Here is a 19,377-nt window from a genome sequence, read left to right on the forward strand (position 1 = left end):
TTCCATTTTTTAAATATTTATCTGTTTTATTTTCTTATATGAACAAAAGATAGAACTAAAACTATCAAATGGCATTTGAAGATAAATGTGTTTAATAAAAAGTTAATTTGTTTGTCTTTGTGTAACATACGTTTCTGAATAAATAATCAAAACAAAGGAAACATTGCTTTAAATTTCCAGCTCTAATGAATTTATTTAATGTTTCCAGCTCTTACTTTTTAATAAATTATTATTAATATTCTTATTATTATTACTATTATTATTTTTTTTATTTTTGCATTTGAAACTGAAAATTTTTAATAAATTATTATTATTATTATTATTATTATCATTGGATTTGAAACTGAAACAAAAAATGCCGTTTATATTTTAACCAGAAAACAAAAATACTCTTACACATTTCACATAACACGAGTTTCAGTCGCGTCTTAATTTTCTGATAATATTAAATTAATACGAAAGGGGAAACAAATGCTTCTTAGCAAGGCCATGTTTTTTTTTTCTTTATAGATGTGTCATTTTCAACTCTTTTCACGTCAAGTGCTTTCGGCTAAAAAGAAAAAAAAAGACTCTCATAACGAATCAAGAGGTAATAAATAACTCACAAGAGGCACCGCCTAATGAAAATTCCCCATTAACTCCGAAACACAAGTTGAAAGGGATGGCGCTGAAAGCTGTTGTCGTCAAGAGACGTTAGCAATGAAGAACATTTCTTCATCCTATATATAGCCTGGGGCATGTTATTCCGGTTGAAATGTTTGGCATTTGAAATGTCACCACGGTACTTTTTAAACTGAAGCCTTCTGAATGATGAAGGACAGAAATGTTTTTGCTATTAAAAGCGGTAAAGCTGGGAATACTGGTGGATATATGCCGAATGAAATCATGGTTGAAGTTTATAAGGTATCGTTTGTATTCAAGATTTTGGAAGTTCTTTTGGTAGCTGTCTTACGACAAAATAAATGTTGTGTTAGGAGAAACTGATATGTGTGACACATTTTTGTTTTCTTACTAACATTTGAGCACCTGGCATCTATTGGTATTCTAAAATATTTCATTAAACTTTTATATTAATAATAAAATTTTTACCGATTGGGATTTCTTCCTTTTTTTTTATTTATTTATTAGTTGTACCCGCACGGCTTTGCCCGTAATAGAAAAATTAAAAGGTCTTTTGGTTCGCCTGTATATTTACAAATAATGTGTGGTGAATTTTCTCGCCAATTGGCTTGTGTCCATGTTACGGTACCACGTTATGATAATTTCGTATCTCGCCAATTGGCTCGTGTCCAAGTTACGGTTCAACGTTATGATAATTTCGTAATTTACTCGTCCATTTTATGATAATTTTGTGTTTAAAATTGGAATAGAAAAAGAGCCACATCGAATTTTCGAAAAATCGCTTCGAGGTGCACACCCCCATGCTACAAACCAACTTTGTGCCAAATTTCATTAAAATCTGCCGAATAGTCTGGGCGCAGTGCGCGTCACAGAGATCCTGGCAGACAGAGATCCGGACAGACAGAGATCCGGACAGACAGAGATCCTGACAGACAGAGATCCTGACAGACAGAGATCCTGACAGACAGAGAGAGATCCGGGCAGAGAGACTTTCAGCTTTATTATTAAAAAAGATTTTTTTGTGTTTAGACTTATTGCCTTAGACGTATTTATCTTGTCCTTTCATACAAGTGTACTCAGATTTATGTAACTTATAGGATGACTACATGACTACACAGTGGCTTTCTACAATTTTCTAATCTAAATTAAGAAAGAATGACCATTGTTCTTCAGTAAGAAATGTGTACATTGCACGTTAGTTTTAGTTGCTCCATATCATACAGTATGTATTTTTGAGATCCATACCGTATGATACCGACAAATAGTACTCAAGCATTGCTGATAATGGCTGAGAAGCCTAAATGGTAGCCGACAATTGATCCTTTTAAATGCAAATACTCAAACTTCTTTATTGACTGTATTATCACTACGATGCTTGTTGTCTCAATTTTTCTTTTGGTATAATTTTTTTATTGAATATATTCTAAAAAAATATTTTTTAGTTGTTAAATTCTCACATTAGGAATTTTCAAGATAGTAGGGCACTGTAAAAAAAATGTGTAACCTTACTCCGTAAAAGTGATAGCAGCTTAGCTGCCTCCATAGTAATAGAGTAACTTAACTGATAAAAGTGGTGTAACGCTCATATGTTAGACCAGTTTTATCATATAAGTTACTCCATTGCTATGAAGGAAGCTAGCCACCGGACTAAGGTTACACAAAGTGCAAAATGCTGCCACCGTATTTACGGAGCAAGGTTACACATTTTTTAGTGTATAAACGAAAATGGTTGAATCTATTCGAATTAAAAATGAAGAGAGATTTTCCCTTCGGGACCTTCCACAAATGATGCTACGTTCTGAGAGGGAGAGGGCTCGTGAAATTTTGACAGTGTGTGACAAGGAGGAGAGAGGGGCATCAAGAAGTAGAATACCAATTATTTTCATGACAAAATGTTTTTGGAAAGCAGCGTCACCTATGGCAAAAAGGGGAAGGTGTTAAGATGAAGTTTGACACACAGTGGGGGGATAATTTTGTTGAAAAAAAGTGGAACGTTATTCATATATATGTATGGACAGCTCCTTAGCAGAACCCGATAAAGATATCGGTTGGAGGGACCCCAGTCCATGACCTTGTTGACTTATTCAGTAATCAGAAGGGCTGCAGAATCGGACTGATTTTGGGTAAATTAGTTGGAGTGGGGAGTCTAAGACTTAAAAATTCCAATAGTCGGAGTCGGTCATTTTCCCTCCGAGTCGGAGTCAGACTGATTTTGGAGTAAATCAATGGAAATCCTTTGATTTTAGAGTAAGTTAATCAGAGTTGGATTCCGTCATTTTCCTTCCGACTCCGCTCCCCTATTAATCAGACCGTGCCCTTCAGCAGTTTACACCATCTCGGGGCGGTCGTGAGCCAAGACCAGCCCCTTGTCAGTTAGATCACCGGGTCATCATCCCCCCCCCCCCATAAAACTTGCCGAATTTATACTTCTCTGATTCTCAGCCAGGACTCCTCAAGGGACGGGTCCCTAGTTCCAACTAGGCTGACATGGCCTCTCGTCAGCCCTCTACAAACCAAGAAACTTCTCAACGCCATCGCCTTAACAATGTCATATGATCCAAACAACTCCTTACCATGTACTCACACTTGTACTCGTGCTCCAAGAAGCTGAGCCTCCTCAATTCAAAGCTCAACTCAAAGGCTGTCAGGATGGGGTCCTTGGAGCTGAGCGCGATGAGGCTGGGGGAGGCGAGGGCGCGGTACGCATTGATGCGGGATCGGGAGTGATTGAGGGAGTCCTCGCGACACGAGCGGACGCAGTCGCTGCAAGCACACCGGATGTCGTGGGGCGCAGGCATGCGGGCGCCCCGGTCCAGGAGGATCTTGATGATCTCATAGTTGTCGCGGTGGGCGGCCAGGATCAGAGGGGTGACATCGGGGGTGAAGGTTGATGCGTCACGGTCCACCGCTTCCCAACTCTTAAAGAAAATTAAAAAATATGTACAATAAATGCTGTAAAAAAATGGATAGATTAAAGATACATTATTAACGAAGTTAACAATGACAGAAGAACTTAGATTATTCCTAACTCTTTTAACCGAAACCTTGTGTTATCAGCTGTCGGTTTGCTAATTTTATTTATTTTGTTTAGTAAACTCTTGGAACTCTGTCAGTATTTCTAGTTTTCAAAGTGCTGTTGTACTTGGATTGTAAACTATTTTTTTACCGTATGTAAGCTTAAATTAAAGAACAAGACATAAAGTTTAATGCATCATTGATCGTGCAATACAAATTTATTGTATTTCAGTTGCATTTTCTGACTTGTTTCAATCTTATTGAACGAATTTGTTGATTGTGATAATAAATAAAATCATACCCATTGAGTATTAATTTAATAAATATTCGTATGTTTAGAAACAGAGTTTAAGTTTCTGCGGTCACGTGGTAGCCAATTTTTATTGCCTTCTTTTATCTCGGATTTTAAAACTACTGAAGCTGTTTCTGTGCCAATAATTTTGGTTAATCATGCTGGTGCTACTATAAATGGAAATACGTGGTGCGTAACAGCATTTTTAGTATCGAGAAATGTACTTCTATAGAGAAATTTTAGCATCTTTGGCACCACATTCAAGCCATAAACATGTCAATTTGTCAGTATCCCCTTAAATACTATTTTGGGTCGTCTTTTGGGCTAGTACCGTTACCATCGCACACGACGGTAAAGCTGGTACACTAGCTCAACTAACCAAACACAAGAATGTGATATTCAAATCTTAACAGCCTAAACTGATCAATCTTCTATTTGAAAAACCCGAATTTTTTTTGCATAATGGAACCTTTAAAGTCTTTTTCCTTAAAAGTTACTTTTTGCGGGTGGTTTTATAATCGGAATTACTTAAATGTGTTCAGTTTGAGTAAATTGCATTCAAACGAGTTCTTTAGCATTACAACGTCATTGCCACAAATTTAAATCACTCATTCCCTTACTGTTTTTTATCTATATTTAGGACAAAAGAAGAAGGATCAAAATTAACCATTTTTTTTAATGATCGAAGTACTTCAACTTCCTTTCAAAACATGTTTTTGTTTTGTTAAAATATAATGGACTGGTGTTTATGGGAAATTCCGTAAAAGTAAAAGGAGTGTAAAAAAAGAGTGTACCGTTTTATTAATCAATTAAATAGTATTTGTTTTCGAACTTTGTGGTCTCAAAATTTGCTGAGATTCTAAGTATCGCCCACTTCTCTTAAAACCAAAAATTTCCAAAATCCCGTCTTCAGTCAAGGAGAATTTCCACCTACGTGCAACTCTCCAGGAGTGTGATTGGCTTCTTCGTGCTCTAGCAAAACTTCTACCGCTTCGACGTATTCCTCACTTATCGCATGCAGTAGGGCATCTTTCGTGTCCACTCTATGCTCGATGAGCAGCTCCACCATCTCCAAATTCTCATTGTCGATGGCCATTAGCAAAGCCGACCGACCCAAAGGGTCCACACAATTAATATTGAGGCCTGTCTCATGCCGCCGTTGTAGTTGCCTGAAAATAAGAAAAGGAAAAGAACACATCAATCTTCATTTGGCAACAAAGTGCATTTGGAATTCATTGCGCACACACACGTAAAATTGTTGACGCACCTAAAGCTGCGTTTGATTTTTAAACTGCGACCGTGCATGTTACCCGATATACCTTTCCGAAATGACTGAAGAGGTACGGTTTTGTATGTGGAACGACACATTTCTGATGTCATTGAGAGTGAATTTGCAGAAAAGCTAGAAATAGTATGTAGAATGTGAAAAAAAGTTTGAAAATTAGAATAACTTTGCATCAGGAAATTTCCATCATTTAGTCTCCTTAAATACGTGTTAAGCTAAAACGAAAACCCAGTAAAAAGCTTGCCATTTCTAAATTGAAAAAAAAAAAAAAAGAATACTGAGAATATGTAGAAAGGACGGGACGGGCTATTCCTCTTGTAAGTCTTTTTAAAATGTTTTAAAAATTTCGAAACTTTTCTTCCAAATTTTTCAATTTCGACGTTTGATGGATAATATCACAGACTTTCTAGTACAGTCGAGTCCCGACTTACGCGAGGGATGCGTTCCAAGACCACTCGCGTAAGTTGAAATTTCGCGTTGTGGAAAAGAGTATGTGTAAAAACTTTTATAAACATACCCAATTATTTCAGACACTTGTAAACACCACCTCAAACTGTTAGAAACCATTTCTTTACTATACATTACTGTTTCTTACATAAAAAAACTCAGTTTTCATTTGTATTTAAAAAAAATAACGTTTTATTCCACAGAAAATACTGCTACGATGCACAAAATCAATGATTAATGGGAAAGAAAGACGTAAAATAAGCCACTGCGGTACGTACAGTATGTAGTAAGAAAAACAAATGCACTATACTTGTAATGTACAGTAGATCCAGCAATGATAATTGTAACTTAAGAAAATTAAGATGTATGCTGGTGTTATCAAACTGTTATTCTTACATATTGTTAAATACACAATACAGTTGCTTCACTAGTTCTTTTATAACGTTTCCATCTATGACAAAACCCCTATTATTGATTTCTTAAATTCACAATACGAGAGCAGCTTCCATTTTCATAATTTTTGCATTTTGCTTAGATACTACTAGGTAAACTTTTACGGATTTCCTGTTTTTGACTTTTAACTGTAAAAATGGAAGATTCACTCATACCTAATTGTCGTGCTGTCTTCGACGCATTTTATAGCATATTCAAGCATATAATCTTAACTTTTTTTCAATTGTCAGAAACTTTCTCTTTTTCTTTCTATCTTCACAAACTTTAGATGAAACAGCGCTCTTAGGTGTCATTATATTTTATCAACTTTCACATTTAGAATTGAAAAAGTAGTTATTTGTATAAGCAACGGTGTGGGAAATTCCGCTCTCAGTGATGCTAAAGGGATAAAAGAAAAGAAAAATTTAGTAGCCAATAACAAAGCCGTTACTTACACATCACGATTCCTTTCCGAAAATTTTCGTGTTGCGCCAGGAATTCGCGTTAGGTCTAAAAGTCTTTACTGGTGAAAAAATCGCGTTATAGCTATTTCACGTTAGTCGGATCGCGTTGTAGCGGGACTCAACTGTATATAGGTGAAAGTAATGTAAATAACAAGCTAGGAAAACCATATGATTTTCGTGCTCATCCAATGAGTTTTAAACTTAATTTTAATTATTTTTTTTAACTGCCGAAATAAGAGTGAATAAAAAGACATAGGAATTTCATTTCACATGATTTAAAAATTTATTAATAGCATATCGTATAATGTACAGAATTTTTTTATATTTTTTTATTTTACCGGCCTTTCTGAAATTAAAGGAAATTTTTAACTAGTAATTTCTTGTTTTTTTCATGAAAAAATAATATTATTTAGAAAAAAAAATGCAAATTTTTTATGCTTGCAATTACACATTTTACTGCTGCCTTGAAAGGATAATAATGACCTCCGCACATGGTATCACTTACAGGTTATAGTGTCTCGGATCACTATTAGCAATGAACTGAATATCAGTATTTAAGTCTCTTGCATTACTTTCCCAAAAATAGTTGATTTAGTATTAAAAATTAATGAAAAATTAATGTAATTTGGTTCCTAACTCCATTTTTATTTCAAAAATGGCTTTTTTTAAAAAGTAAAATTTCCATAAGGGATCTAAACCGAGCTTTTTCGGTCTAACAAAATATCATCAACTATATCTACCTAACGAAAAGAGGTACAAACCTTAATTTTTTTTCTAACAGCGGAACTGATCGTGGTAGTGTGTTCGGAAGCAAACTGAACTAGTTTAATGATTCAAAAAATTTCTTGCTTGACCATCTTATCAATTGCAATTTTTAATAAGAACGTGAGCAGTGAACCAACGACCCCATTGCTTCGGAAAATGAAAATTGTTTTCAGTTTTAAAGGACTTAAGGAAATTAATGTATTTACAACCCATTGCAGATCATGCATAATAGCTATTCGCTATAATTTACATCATGTGCACTAAATAGTTCAGTGATACCCCTAGATCGTAACGCTGTCTATAACACTTCCTCACAGGGAAGCAGTCATCATTAATCCCCAGATTTAATTTAGATTCTTCTTAAATGACGCACTGATTCCAAACTCAGTGCTTTAGTTTTTTGACAGAAAACCCTTCTGTAAACAGAAACTACAATGAAGTAATGATAAGGGCAATATAAAGTAGTCTCTGTAAGCTCAATTTATGAATATACGAATTAAATTTCATCATTTTGATTACCAAAATATTATTTATTTTTTCAAAGCAATATTACATAACTTGAAAGTCAAGTGACAAATGGAATATAAAATTCCAGCTTTATATGCATCACTACAATGCATAGGGGACATTATACCACCAAAATCTTCAAAGCGACACAAATAATAATCCTTTACAGTTGCATTTTTGAAATAAAATCCGTGCCAGAACATTCAAAATCTTTTGAATCATCCGAACGGTTAAAAATATAAAGCTCTTCTTAGAAAAAAAATTGTTTTATGCGAAGACATAAAAAGATTCCATATTTCATACTTCTAATAGATATGGTGTTGACGTGTAGCTGTCAACGAGTATGCAATTTTCGAATTTCTCCGTGGTGTGCTTTTCTTGTTATTTGAGTCTTGAAAGAGGTTTTCAATTTGCCCCGCGTTTTACGATGGCGTCTACTCCCTGTAGCAATGAAAGGGAAAACAGAAATTTATAGCTCATATACTGATGTAAGATTTTTCAGTTTGCACAAGGGACTGAACTTTACTGCTTCTATACAATAGCAAACATGTGAAAATGGCAAAATATCATTTTTTGATTTCGTTTATTGCCTGAAATAATTCTTAAAGCTTATGAACAATAGTGCTTGAAATGATAGCTTGTTTTCAACACATTCATAAATAAAGAATCCGTTTTCCATTTTTTCTCCGCCCCCCCCCCCAAAGAAAGAAGAAAGGAGAAAAGTTTTTTTAAGAATATGGTAATCTTTGTTTCATATTGTTACTGTAACTGCTTTAAATATAGCAAAAGGTAAATGGTACGTTGTTTAAAATAAGACTTACAACGAAGAAAATGTTCGCTATCATTGCAACGAATTACGAAGATGGTATCTTATGAAAATTTGGTATTCAGTTACGGCCCCTCTTACTCTCTCCGAACTATATCAAAAGTTCTATATCGGCTTAAAAACTCCTTATTAGATTTGCACTATGCATTTATTCAATCATGTACGTGAGATAGTTAAAATCTATGAACGTGCTGACGTATTTTGATAACGGAGACTTCTGAATTGCGAAATCAATTTCTTAACTATGAGCATTCAAAATGGCCAGTTCTCAAACTTACGGGTGAATAAGACCATTTAAGACGCAATAGAGCTCAAAACCCAACGCCATTTAAGTGTACTCGATAACACTAAAACCAGCTGGCTGACTTCGAAATGTGTAACAGGCAGAAATGAATAAGAAAAGATACATACAGCCATTGCCATGGCCCACGAGGCCCCGGGTCGCAAAAGTGCAGAAATTCTGCGAACTTGATTAAAATATGTAAAAATATGCTGTTATTGTTTGAACCGAGTGATATGACTTTTAATCATTTAGTTTTGTTTAGACCGCGACGCCCATTGACAAAAGTGTCACTAAACTCTTAACATAGACATTATTGCCTGATTTGTTGCCGATCTCGCGTAAGTCGGATAATGTCAAAGTCTGATTGCAGAACGTGAGTTCAACAATAGTTAACGACAATTTAATTTTTTAATGCTTATGACTACCGTATTTAAATACAGAAGGAGAAACAAGTGGTATAGTCCGGCATTTGTAATTTTTCTCTAACAATCCCTATCTTCTAGCATTAAGCCTTAAAATTTCCGTGTGACACGAGAGAAACATTTATTTACGAGAAAATCATAATGTGGATGGAAAAAGGTCTGTTAAGAGAACTGCTCAACTTTGGATTATTGTTCGACTATTCGTAAATACGTTGACACCATTTTGAAAACGACAGTACTGACTATTCTATCAAGTTACTCAGTACTGTTAATCAGTGAGAATACGCCCGATCACGTATTGAACAACGCATACAACAGTATTCAGTTTTTACAAGCAGAGTTTTAAGACTGAAAACTGAATCTAGCTCTCTGACTTTAGAAGTGCTCACGAAAGCGGGAGAGGTATATCATGGCGCATACTGTGCCACTGAACTTTTCAGGGGACATTTTCTTTATTTTTAGGAGTCTCTTTCTCAAGTGCTCCGAAGTGTTTGAGGAGGGGCGCCATCGCACTCAAAGGGATGATATAAGTGTTGAGATTTGCAAGAACTAACCACTCTTTTTTTTTGCCTTAACTTCAATAAAATAAAATAATTATGGAACCAGTCACACAGCAAACATCATCTTTATTCTCAGAACTGTAAATCTAAGATCAACACACGAGTGTTGACAGATCCCAAAAATAGAACTTTGAATAATAACGGCGGTTTATGCTTGATTCTAGTAACATGTACTTGAATTATTTACGAAATATTTATCGGTAACGCTAAACATTATGAACCTGTAATAAAATATTGCCGAAATTTTTTTTGATGTTGAAATGTTTAAAACGCTTCTTTAGGCTGTATTGAGTGCCTTTTGAGGGATATAATTCGGGGGCCCTCCCGAAGGGAGAGTAATCAGTTCCCCTATTTTTTTTTAATTAATGAAAATTGTAAAGTGTTCCTCGTTTAAAAAATATATCTACTTCCCTGAAGCTGTTTTTTATTGCTAATTTTACCACCTAATATCTTATAAAAGAATTCTTTTACAAATAAAGACTGTGGGGGGGGGGGGGATGGTTCCAGTTACCATAATCGCCCATACCCTTCCCACACCTTTCCTTTTTTTTCTGGTTTGTTCGAGCTATCTTGGGTAGACTTTCTGATCAGAACTGATTTATGTTGGGGAAAGTAAAAATGTTATGTCCCAAGCGATTTTATTGCTGCAATAAAAATGTTTACGATCCGCAAAAAGCTGATGGCGGGGAGCCTTGAACGCTTTTACCTCTAACATCATCTAACATCGTCTGAAATTGAGTTTTTGGAACTTCCATTTCGAAATATTGCCAAAGGAGAGTTCTTGAACTCCATCCCTTCAATAATGCATTCAAAAAACGTATAAATGTTATGAAATATGGAGTACAATTTCGTTTTTAAAGCTTTAATTTCAAAGTCTTTAAAGCTTCAATTTCGGGGAGAGCTAGCGCCCCCCCCCCCTTTCTATAATATTTTTGAAGATCGCCCTATATTGTGATTTTGGGACTATCAGTTTGAAAAAATTGATGTAAGAGAGTCCCTGAACCCCTCCTCTCTCTGAACTTTTCCAAAATGGCCTACCATTGCGTTTTTTGAACTTTAATTAAAAAATCCAGACTCCACGTTATTGGCGGTTTTTAGAGTTTTGGAAGTACGATATCAAAATGCTTAAATATTACAATTTAAACAAGGCCCATGTTGTTAGAAAAAACAAAAGCTTAAAATTCAGATTAAACACAGATTCCAAAACTGCCATTGTTAAAATCTACAACACTTACACTCACAAATTTTTAATTTTTCCTTCAGCACGCAAGTGGAGAGGGGGGGGGGGGCTCAAAATATTTTCCGCCTTGAACACATCACCAAACTTGCACCCATGACGCATACGTCTCACTAAATGACTATGTATTTAGCATTTTATGGTTTGTGGTACACTTTCAAACGCAATAGTTCTTTCAAGAGTGTAGAATTATGATCTGATAGTATGGGCCACCTTTCTTACAATACCATACAAATAACTGCCATGTTTGTTCTGTCTATAAATGGCTAAGTATGAAAATACAATGCTTAAAATCATGGTCGCGCAAAACTTTTATACTGAACCATAAAACTGAGACAAATCATCTTCCTTAATGAAATTCATGCATATCTACGTATTCGTGAAGCGTGTTTTCCTCTGAGGGATGGGGCTTGTTCTTTTCACATCTTGAAACACGTTTTCAGTAGTGAATCAGTTTACGAGACGTTGTTTTTCTCTCGTTGACAGTCAAAGAAAGAAAAATGAAGAACGGTTAGAACCCCCTGCAGATTTTACTTACGAAGAAAAGATGAATAACACTTTACAAACTTTATATCAATCTTCGGAGATTTCTCAGTGGGTTTCCAGAAATATTATTTGAGCAGGAGTGGGTAGCCAGCAAATTTGCGAAGAGAAAGAGAGTCTCTTCCGAGAAAACTTAAATCTTGGATGGTATCATTAACCCTTTTCGCTCCCCTCACCCTCAGAACGAAGATAATATAGGAGATTATTGTTGTTGAATGAGATAATGGAGAAGACGATGATGAAAATCTGGAGTCTTCTAGTTAAAGCAATTATTTCAAACCTACATGTGGATTGAAAATTACTAGCGAAAAAATTATTTGCAATTTTTAAAAGTTTCCTCGAAAATTTTATGGAATCGCGGTTGACATAATTTATTCTTTCGCCTCGTTCGTGGTTGAATGACAAAGCGCAACATTTTTTATGTTCTTTTTCTCTTCTCGGTTTTAAAGTTACTTTCAAGAAAATTCATTAATATTTGATTTTCGTTCACCTTTCTTTTGTTTACCATGTAACAGTTGGATTTTCAATGTAATAAATCTGGCACTAGATTTGTTTTCAGAAAAAGAAGTCATCAACAAATGGAATGGCTTATGATGTGACGTATGCAGAGACATGGATTTCAAACGATTTAAAGCAAAATTAATCAATAAATGAAACTAATCCAGTTCTGTTGCTACTCTTATGAAAGTACTGCGTTGTTAGCTGTATTACAATTTGATATTACATGTGAAATTTATAATGTTGGAAACCAACAACATAATTTTAAATATTTCTTTTACTCGCTGTAATCAAGGCGCTATCATGACTATTTTAATGTATATACAGTAGGCTCTCTGTTTAACGACGCTCTAGTTAACGACTTTCTCAATTTAAAAACAACTTTTCACGGTCCTGGATGCTCCACTGTATTTTTTAAAGCATTCATAGCTACTTTTATACAACATTACACATCATTTATGATCACACAACGAATTAAAACATTACTAATTTGTCATTTGGTTATCAATGAATTTTTTTCCGCACCTTGCGATAACATTATAAAAAAGTTAACACAGTAAATAATTTAGCTCAATTCCAAACATAGCTAAGTATCATTTAAATAATTGCGATAGTGACGTAACTAAAACGATACAAAGTATAAAACAATGGAGTCGTTTCCAATATTTAAAAAAGTATTTTTTTTCTGAAAGAACATGCGTAAAAACATAGGATCTAACCATTTTTTAAATAATTTGTTTAAGTTTAATATTTTTAAAAAAATACTTAAATCGGTGATCTTTCATTGTTTACATTTTTTGCCAATGGCATCACAAATGATGAAATGCCATTCTGTGTTGCCATTCTCAGAGCAAAATATTTAATTCGCATCTTTACTCACGTGTATTGGCAACGATATGGTTGATAGCAAACGTAGTGCGCAATTTTAATTCGCTTCTTGATTATCACAACGTGGAAACGCGGTTTAAAGATGCGCCAAAAAGCATCATTTGGGACTTCATCTAGACCACGACTTGTTTGAAAAATCGGATATTTTAAAAAATTAATTAAAAAATAAATGTTGGGAAAATGAAAGAATTTTCTGGGTCCATGTTATTTTTTTTTATTATTTTTTACTTATTCTATCAATTTTAGTGACTAAAAGTACTACTTTTGACTGAAGGAAACAACCCCATTGCAAAGACATTTTTGTTTGAAAGATTTAGGTATCAAAGTTACCTTAACACTCATCTTATAAGACTTGCACCTAATAACAACCGTAACTAACATTCCTGTTGTTACACTTAATTTCAAAATGATCGTCACTAGTTGGATTTTACTTACCTTGAACACATAACACACATAATTCCCAAATACCCTTTCACCACAGTTTGTTCTGTTCTGCTTCGCTCTAACGTGGAATGGCAAGCAAAATAAATAACCAAAGTTTCCAGGAACGTTAACTTCGTGCGTAAACTACAGTGAAAACGTTTTAATGAAGAAGCCGCATACAGATGTGAACTAATGAAAAGCCTTTCAAATGCTTCCGCTTTTGATTTGGAAAGGGTCGCAGAGACAGGAAACATAGGGCTCCTGTGTTTACAGTTGGCGATATTTTTACTTGCACGGTTAGACAAAACGGCTGAACGAGTGCGTAAACTAAACAATTTGGGGGATAATTATTTACAGTCACAGAGAAATTCTTAAATAAAGATGTTTAGCTTGTACTGGTTTGTAAGTTATGTTCGCAATTTAAAAGCAAAGAGACTTCCACATGTAAGGGCAGTGGATACACTAATACCTTTAAGAAATATAATTTTTAAGTATTTAAGTATTCAAAATACTCAAATCAAGTGCTTTCAAACATCAAATTCATATTTCAATCTAAATTGAAAAAAAAAACTCAATTTCATTATTAATGGGGCAGAAATGTGATAAAATGTACGTACAATTTAACTTTAAAATGCGATTTTCTCTAAACGTCAGTTTAAAAAACTCATGTTTTTTTTCTAAAACGTTACTTTACATATTGTTTTGAAATTTTTACCATATTTTATTTATATGTAAATTATTATACTAAAGTGAAATTGACTGCTTAGGACTCAGACTTTTTTCTGTTTTTATTGTGAAAATCGACTTTTTTTTCTTTCAAAAATTGACTTTTGGCAAAATTTTAATAAATTACGAAATAAACAGAATTGCCTCAAAATTTCACTCCAGTAGAATCTTTGATATCTCTTGAAAACACTGAATGTTAGATTCTACTGTGAAAACTTTTTGAGAAAAAAGTACATAAAGTTTAGCAAGTTAACATTACGCGTATACAGGGTTCCGACTAACCTTAGAATTGCATGAGATAGAATACAGGACAATTTTTTTTTTTTTTTTTGTGACAAAGAAGTCTTGGAAGATTTTAGCACTTTCAAAACATATGTTAGCTATTCTATTTGAATTAAAAGCTTTTAAAATGCATGTAAGTTAAAGTGAAAAAGTCAAGCCTTTCGATTTTTGTGAAAACTTACATCGTGCGATGAGTTTTCCCCTCAAAACAAGGAACTTGCGGAAAAATATCGCCTGAAAAAATTAAAGAAAGTAGAGTTTTTTAGTCGAATAAATTCGCTATGCACACCAATATGGTTGGTGTACCTAACAACGTTGTATCGAATTTCATATTTTTAAGGATAGTAAAAGAAATGTGGCATAACAGCCGAAAATGTAAAATATTAAGCCAAGAACAAACGTTCATCAAAAGTATATCTGTTGAAAGAGTGTTCCCCTTTTGGGAAGGAAACACCACAAGTCGAAAACGAAACCACCCTCTCTCAATCTCTTTTTCAAAGAGCAAAATATAAATGAATAAGTAAATAATAATAAAATTGAGCAGAAAAACTGCAAACTGCCTGCAACAAATAATTTTCCCCCGTTAGAAAACTCATGTAAAACAATTTCCTTAAAATTTGAAAAAGAAAAAAAAAAAAAAAATCTTTTTCTACACATATAGAGCACACAACACATTTAAAATTAAATCATTTTCATTCCCCTCCCGTTGCAGGTAATACAAAAAAAAAAAAAAAGTTTACGCATGAACCCATTAACGCCAACTTTATCTGAAGTAATAGCTTAGTGACATTCTTTTAAATTATGTTTAAGACATCAAAAGGCCGAGCTAACTATGAAATGACATTCTAGTCCAATGGTCGTGAAGAAATTAACTACTCTTGACATGATTTGAAAAATAGAAACGTTGGAAAGCAATTTGGAAAGCGAAGCAAAGCCGTACACTAACTAAAAATGAGGCTAATAAGCGCTAATCGGTTAATAGAGTTAATGAAACTTTTGTGTTTGCAACGAAGCGAAAACAAAAGTCGAGTAGCTGTATTTCCGTCCCCCCCCCCCTCTCCAATGAAAAAATAAAGAGTGGCAAACGATTTTCTTTTTCACATAAAGAATTTATTTCGGTGTACTTTTTATTATTACTGAACTTTTTTTTTTTCAGTTTTAGTCTTTAGTTTTAATTTTCTATTTTATTCACTGATGTTTTTCGTTTCTTTTTCTTCTTTTTTTTTGTCATCAGTTTTTTAAAAATCTTCATAGAAATGGCGAAAAATCATATTTTCGCACTCAATAAAAAATCTTTTTTACATTTGTTTACCAACTTGTTTTTATTTGTTCCATTTCTTGCTCTTTTTTCGCTAATGTGCAGGCTTTTTCTTCAATTCATAATGTACTCTTCCGTTTTTATCTTACATTTAAACGAGATAACTTCTTTAACAACGGAGTTGTTTTCTTCAGGCAAAAATATTTTTTTTAGTCACTGAAGCTGATAGAATGAGCAATAAATAAATAAATAAATAAATGAAGGTGGACAGAGAAAATACTTTCATTTTCTCAATATTTAATTTTTAATCAATTTTTTTTTAAATGCCCGATTTTTCTATCAAAGCATGGTCTTGATGACGTCACAAGTGATGTACTTTGGCGCGCATTCCAATGGTGAACTGAATGTTTTCGCTTGCTGTCTACCGCGTTTCCAGGTTATGATAATTCAGAAGCGAATTAAATATTGCGCTCTGCGCTAATGGCATCAGTGAGTGAGTTTCATCACTTGTAATGTTATGTGCAGAAATGTAAAAAAATGATATTGAATCTGCGCACCGATTAAAATACTTTTTAAAAAATACTTAACTTTGTTAAAATATTTAAAAAATGGTCAAATCATAAGCTTGTTCTTTCAGAAAAAAATGCTTTTAAAATTTCAGAAACAATTCCATTTGTAGAAATGTTCGTAAATTTCGTTAAAATAAAAGTCTTTTTTTTTATTAAATTGATAGCTTTTCTTTTTAAAGAATAGCATGGACTTCCCGTTTTCATAAATAAACCAATATATTTGGCTGAGAAAGTAAGTTAAGTTAAAATTTGGACTTTCAATTCTTCTTCGGCAGTCAAGGGAATTCAGAAATTCTCAGAGCGTGAAGAATCTTTTCGTGTAGTTTTACAAAATTTCTAAAACATTACAGTTTCCTTGAACGATGGTTGGATTATTTTTAGGAAACGGGACATGAAGTTTTCCTCTCTTTCTTTAAAATATTTTCATTCGTGTACATTTCGTATTGGATGTTACAAAATTGCTAATAACTTTTTACTACTTTGTAACGTCCTACTAAAAGTAGAATAAATCTATTCTTTTGAACATATGTTTTTGAAGCTAAAATCATGAGTTATATATATTTGTAGTAATATTTATTGTTAAACACTTTGAGAACTAGTTATTTTTTCGATCCTTAATATCAAAACGTCGTACCCATCTTAAAATGATGCTAGCATTTAATCTTAAACTGCTAAATATTTTTTTACCTACTGCAGGGTGCACTGTGAAAAAAATTTGTAAGGTTACCAGTATTAATGGTTGTAATATTACACGAAAGCTGAAGTGTGTAGCATCATTTTTTTAAAAACTCAAATTGTTGGAGGAACCTTGCACTAGGGTTTCAGTAGAACTCAAAGTGCATGCGCATAGATGAGAATCGGCGCAGAACAGGTACACTTTTATTAGCGAAACGAAAACCGTCCTTGGTGGCCCAGCGGTATAAGCTCTTGCGTTGCGACTTGATGGTAAGACTCGTGTTCTGTGTTCGGACCCCTCTCGGGCCATTTCCTCTCTTAGTGCAATAAACATGTCTTGTTTGTAAATTAAAATATGTTTATAATTGATGTATATTGGTTGTTGAAAAGCATGAACTTGATAACTATTTTAAGAAAGTCAGATGAAAGCTCACTTTTTGCTATTGGGTAACCTTTCAAGCAATTTCTCTGTAAGCATACAGAAAATTCTGGTGTAATCTTACGCAGAATTAGTGAGACGTTACGCTATAGTTACATTACCTTCTATAATCGATGTGTAACTCTACGCCAGTTATATCAATTAAGCTACTCCAAAGCAGTGGAGGCAGCAAAGCTGCCACTGATTTTATGGAGTAAGGTTACACAATTATTTTTTTACAGTATGAATACACACACACACATATGTATATGCATATACCCAAGTAGAACAAATAACTTTTAAAGTTTCGTTAAAAGTTTTAAAAGTGGATGTCATAACGTCAACAACCATTTTACAACTCTTATATTATGAAGCGTTCTACTTGGGTGCACACACATATATGCATATAAATTGCCATTCTTCATAGTAGTTCGTAGACCTTACAAAGAAAACGAATTGACTTATACTTGAGTTGACTCAAAAGCAATTGCAAATTAGGTGATCCTTTCATTAAGGGGAGCTTCGGATTATTATTTTTTTTTAAGATCAATTTGTAGTGCTGTTCATATTAATTACCTATTCGCTTACTCGTGAAAGTTAAAAAAAAATCCTAAGGTTTCGAAAAACTTAAAAATTAAAAATTTGAATGCAACATTTTATCCTTATAAGCAAAATTACTAGGTTTCCAATCCCGCGCCAAATCAGTCCCGCGTGATTTCGGGATTGGTAGAAGTCAATCACACGGAATCCCAGGATCCCGCGGGATTTACCTTATTCTTCTCAAAGTTAAATTTTAGTGTCAAATAGAAACGGTTGCGCTTTTTATAGAAAGACTGCTTTTGTTGCTTGAGTTAGTAGTTTTTTCGAACTCTCTAAACCATTTGTATAGTACTGCAAAGTCTCTACAAATAGTAGAGACCAATTAGCAACTATCGTTTAGTACGCTATAGTGTGCCCTTTGCTTCGTATGAGATGGGAAGGGATTTTTGAGCAAAAAAAAATGCGTTTGATGAAAACGCGTGCTTTGGCTCCACCGCAATTGCTTTTACAGAGTTTAAATAATTGTGGACATTTAGCATAGACTTCATGACCTTCTAAAATATATTTTTCTTTTCTTATGGAAATCATGCTTGGCTTTTGCTCAAGAACTGCAAATTGCGAGCGAAAACGATGTCTCTTTGACTTGTGTATTGCTGCATCCAATTTTACTTGCATTGAGTATACCCACACCCAACCTTGTTGCTACATAAAAGTTAGTCATTGTATCAATGCATTTGATTCATTACAGCAGGGAGAGAACACTGATTGGTTTCACCAAGTCCCAGACTCAGTAAAAGTTTTTGGATAACATCGCCAATTTTACCTCTCACTTAAAAGAGATATATAAAATCTTGAGCCGCTTAACCTGCTGCGAGTCTTCTTGTGTTTCATCCATGTTTCCGTCGCCTCTTATAGAGTCGTGCCGAGTATTGCAGATTAGTCAGCTGATTCATCCAATATAATTTTCAAGGTACCACCCACATTTATAATATCATTTCACGGTGACAAAGATGTCAGCAGGCAATTTCTGCAGGTTAGAGAGCATACATAATAATAGGTTTTTTATTGAATCTTCTTCGGGAAAACATATTGTGCACTTTCTTCTTCGGAGAAAAATATTGAGTACTTTCAGTAAGTTACAGCTTTTGAGTGTTTTCCTCAATCTTACTAAAGCGTTCCAACATTATATTCAGGCTACTCCAGCGGGTTTTGCAATTTGCAATGCATTTTTTCTAAAACGCAATTTTCTGAGATAAAACTTTTGTGATGGTTTTCGAAACGTTAGTAATTTTTACGCAATTTCTGAATTGCTGACGTATCAAAACAAAAACCTCGAATGAGAATATCTATTCATTCTCAGAAAAGTATACTCTATTTTTATTGCATTCTTTAATGGTAAAT

At 34.0% G+C, this 19,377-nt stretch overlaps 1 protein-coding gene across 1 annotated transcript in view; it reads right to left on the reverse strand.

Annotated features, from left to right (window-relative positions):
• Positions 1 to 3,146: 3,146 nt before the first annotated feature.
• Positions 3,147 to 19,377, reverse strand: part of LOC129216393 (transient receptor potential-gamma protein-like) — a 32,401-nt gene continuing 16,170 nt past the window's right edge. Inside the window, exons 2-3 of the mRNA XM_054850611.1 lie at positions 4,863 to 5,097; positions 3,147 to 3,539 (exon numbers count right to left, since the gene is read on the reverse strand). Coding sequence (XP_054706586.1) covers positions 3,147 to 3,539; positions 4,863 to 5,097 — 628 coding nt within the window. The remainder of the gene's footprint in view (positions 3,540 to 4,862; positions 5,098 to 19,377) is intronic.

Source organism: Uloborus diversus, chromosome 1 (genome assembly GCF_026930045.1).
Source record: "Uloborus diversus isolate 005 chromosome 1, Udiv.v.3.1, whole genome shotgun sequence".
NCBI classification, from domain to species: Eukaryota; Metazoa; Arthropoda; class Arachnida; order Araneae; family Uloboridae; genus Uloborus; species Uloborus diversus.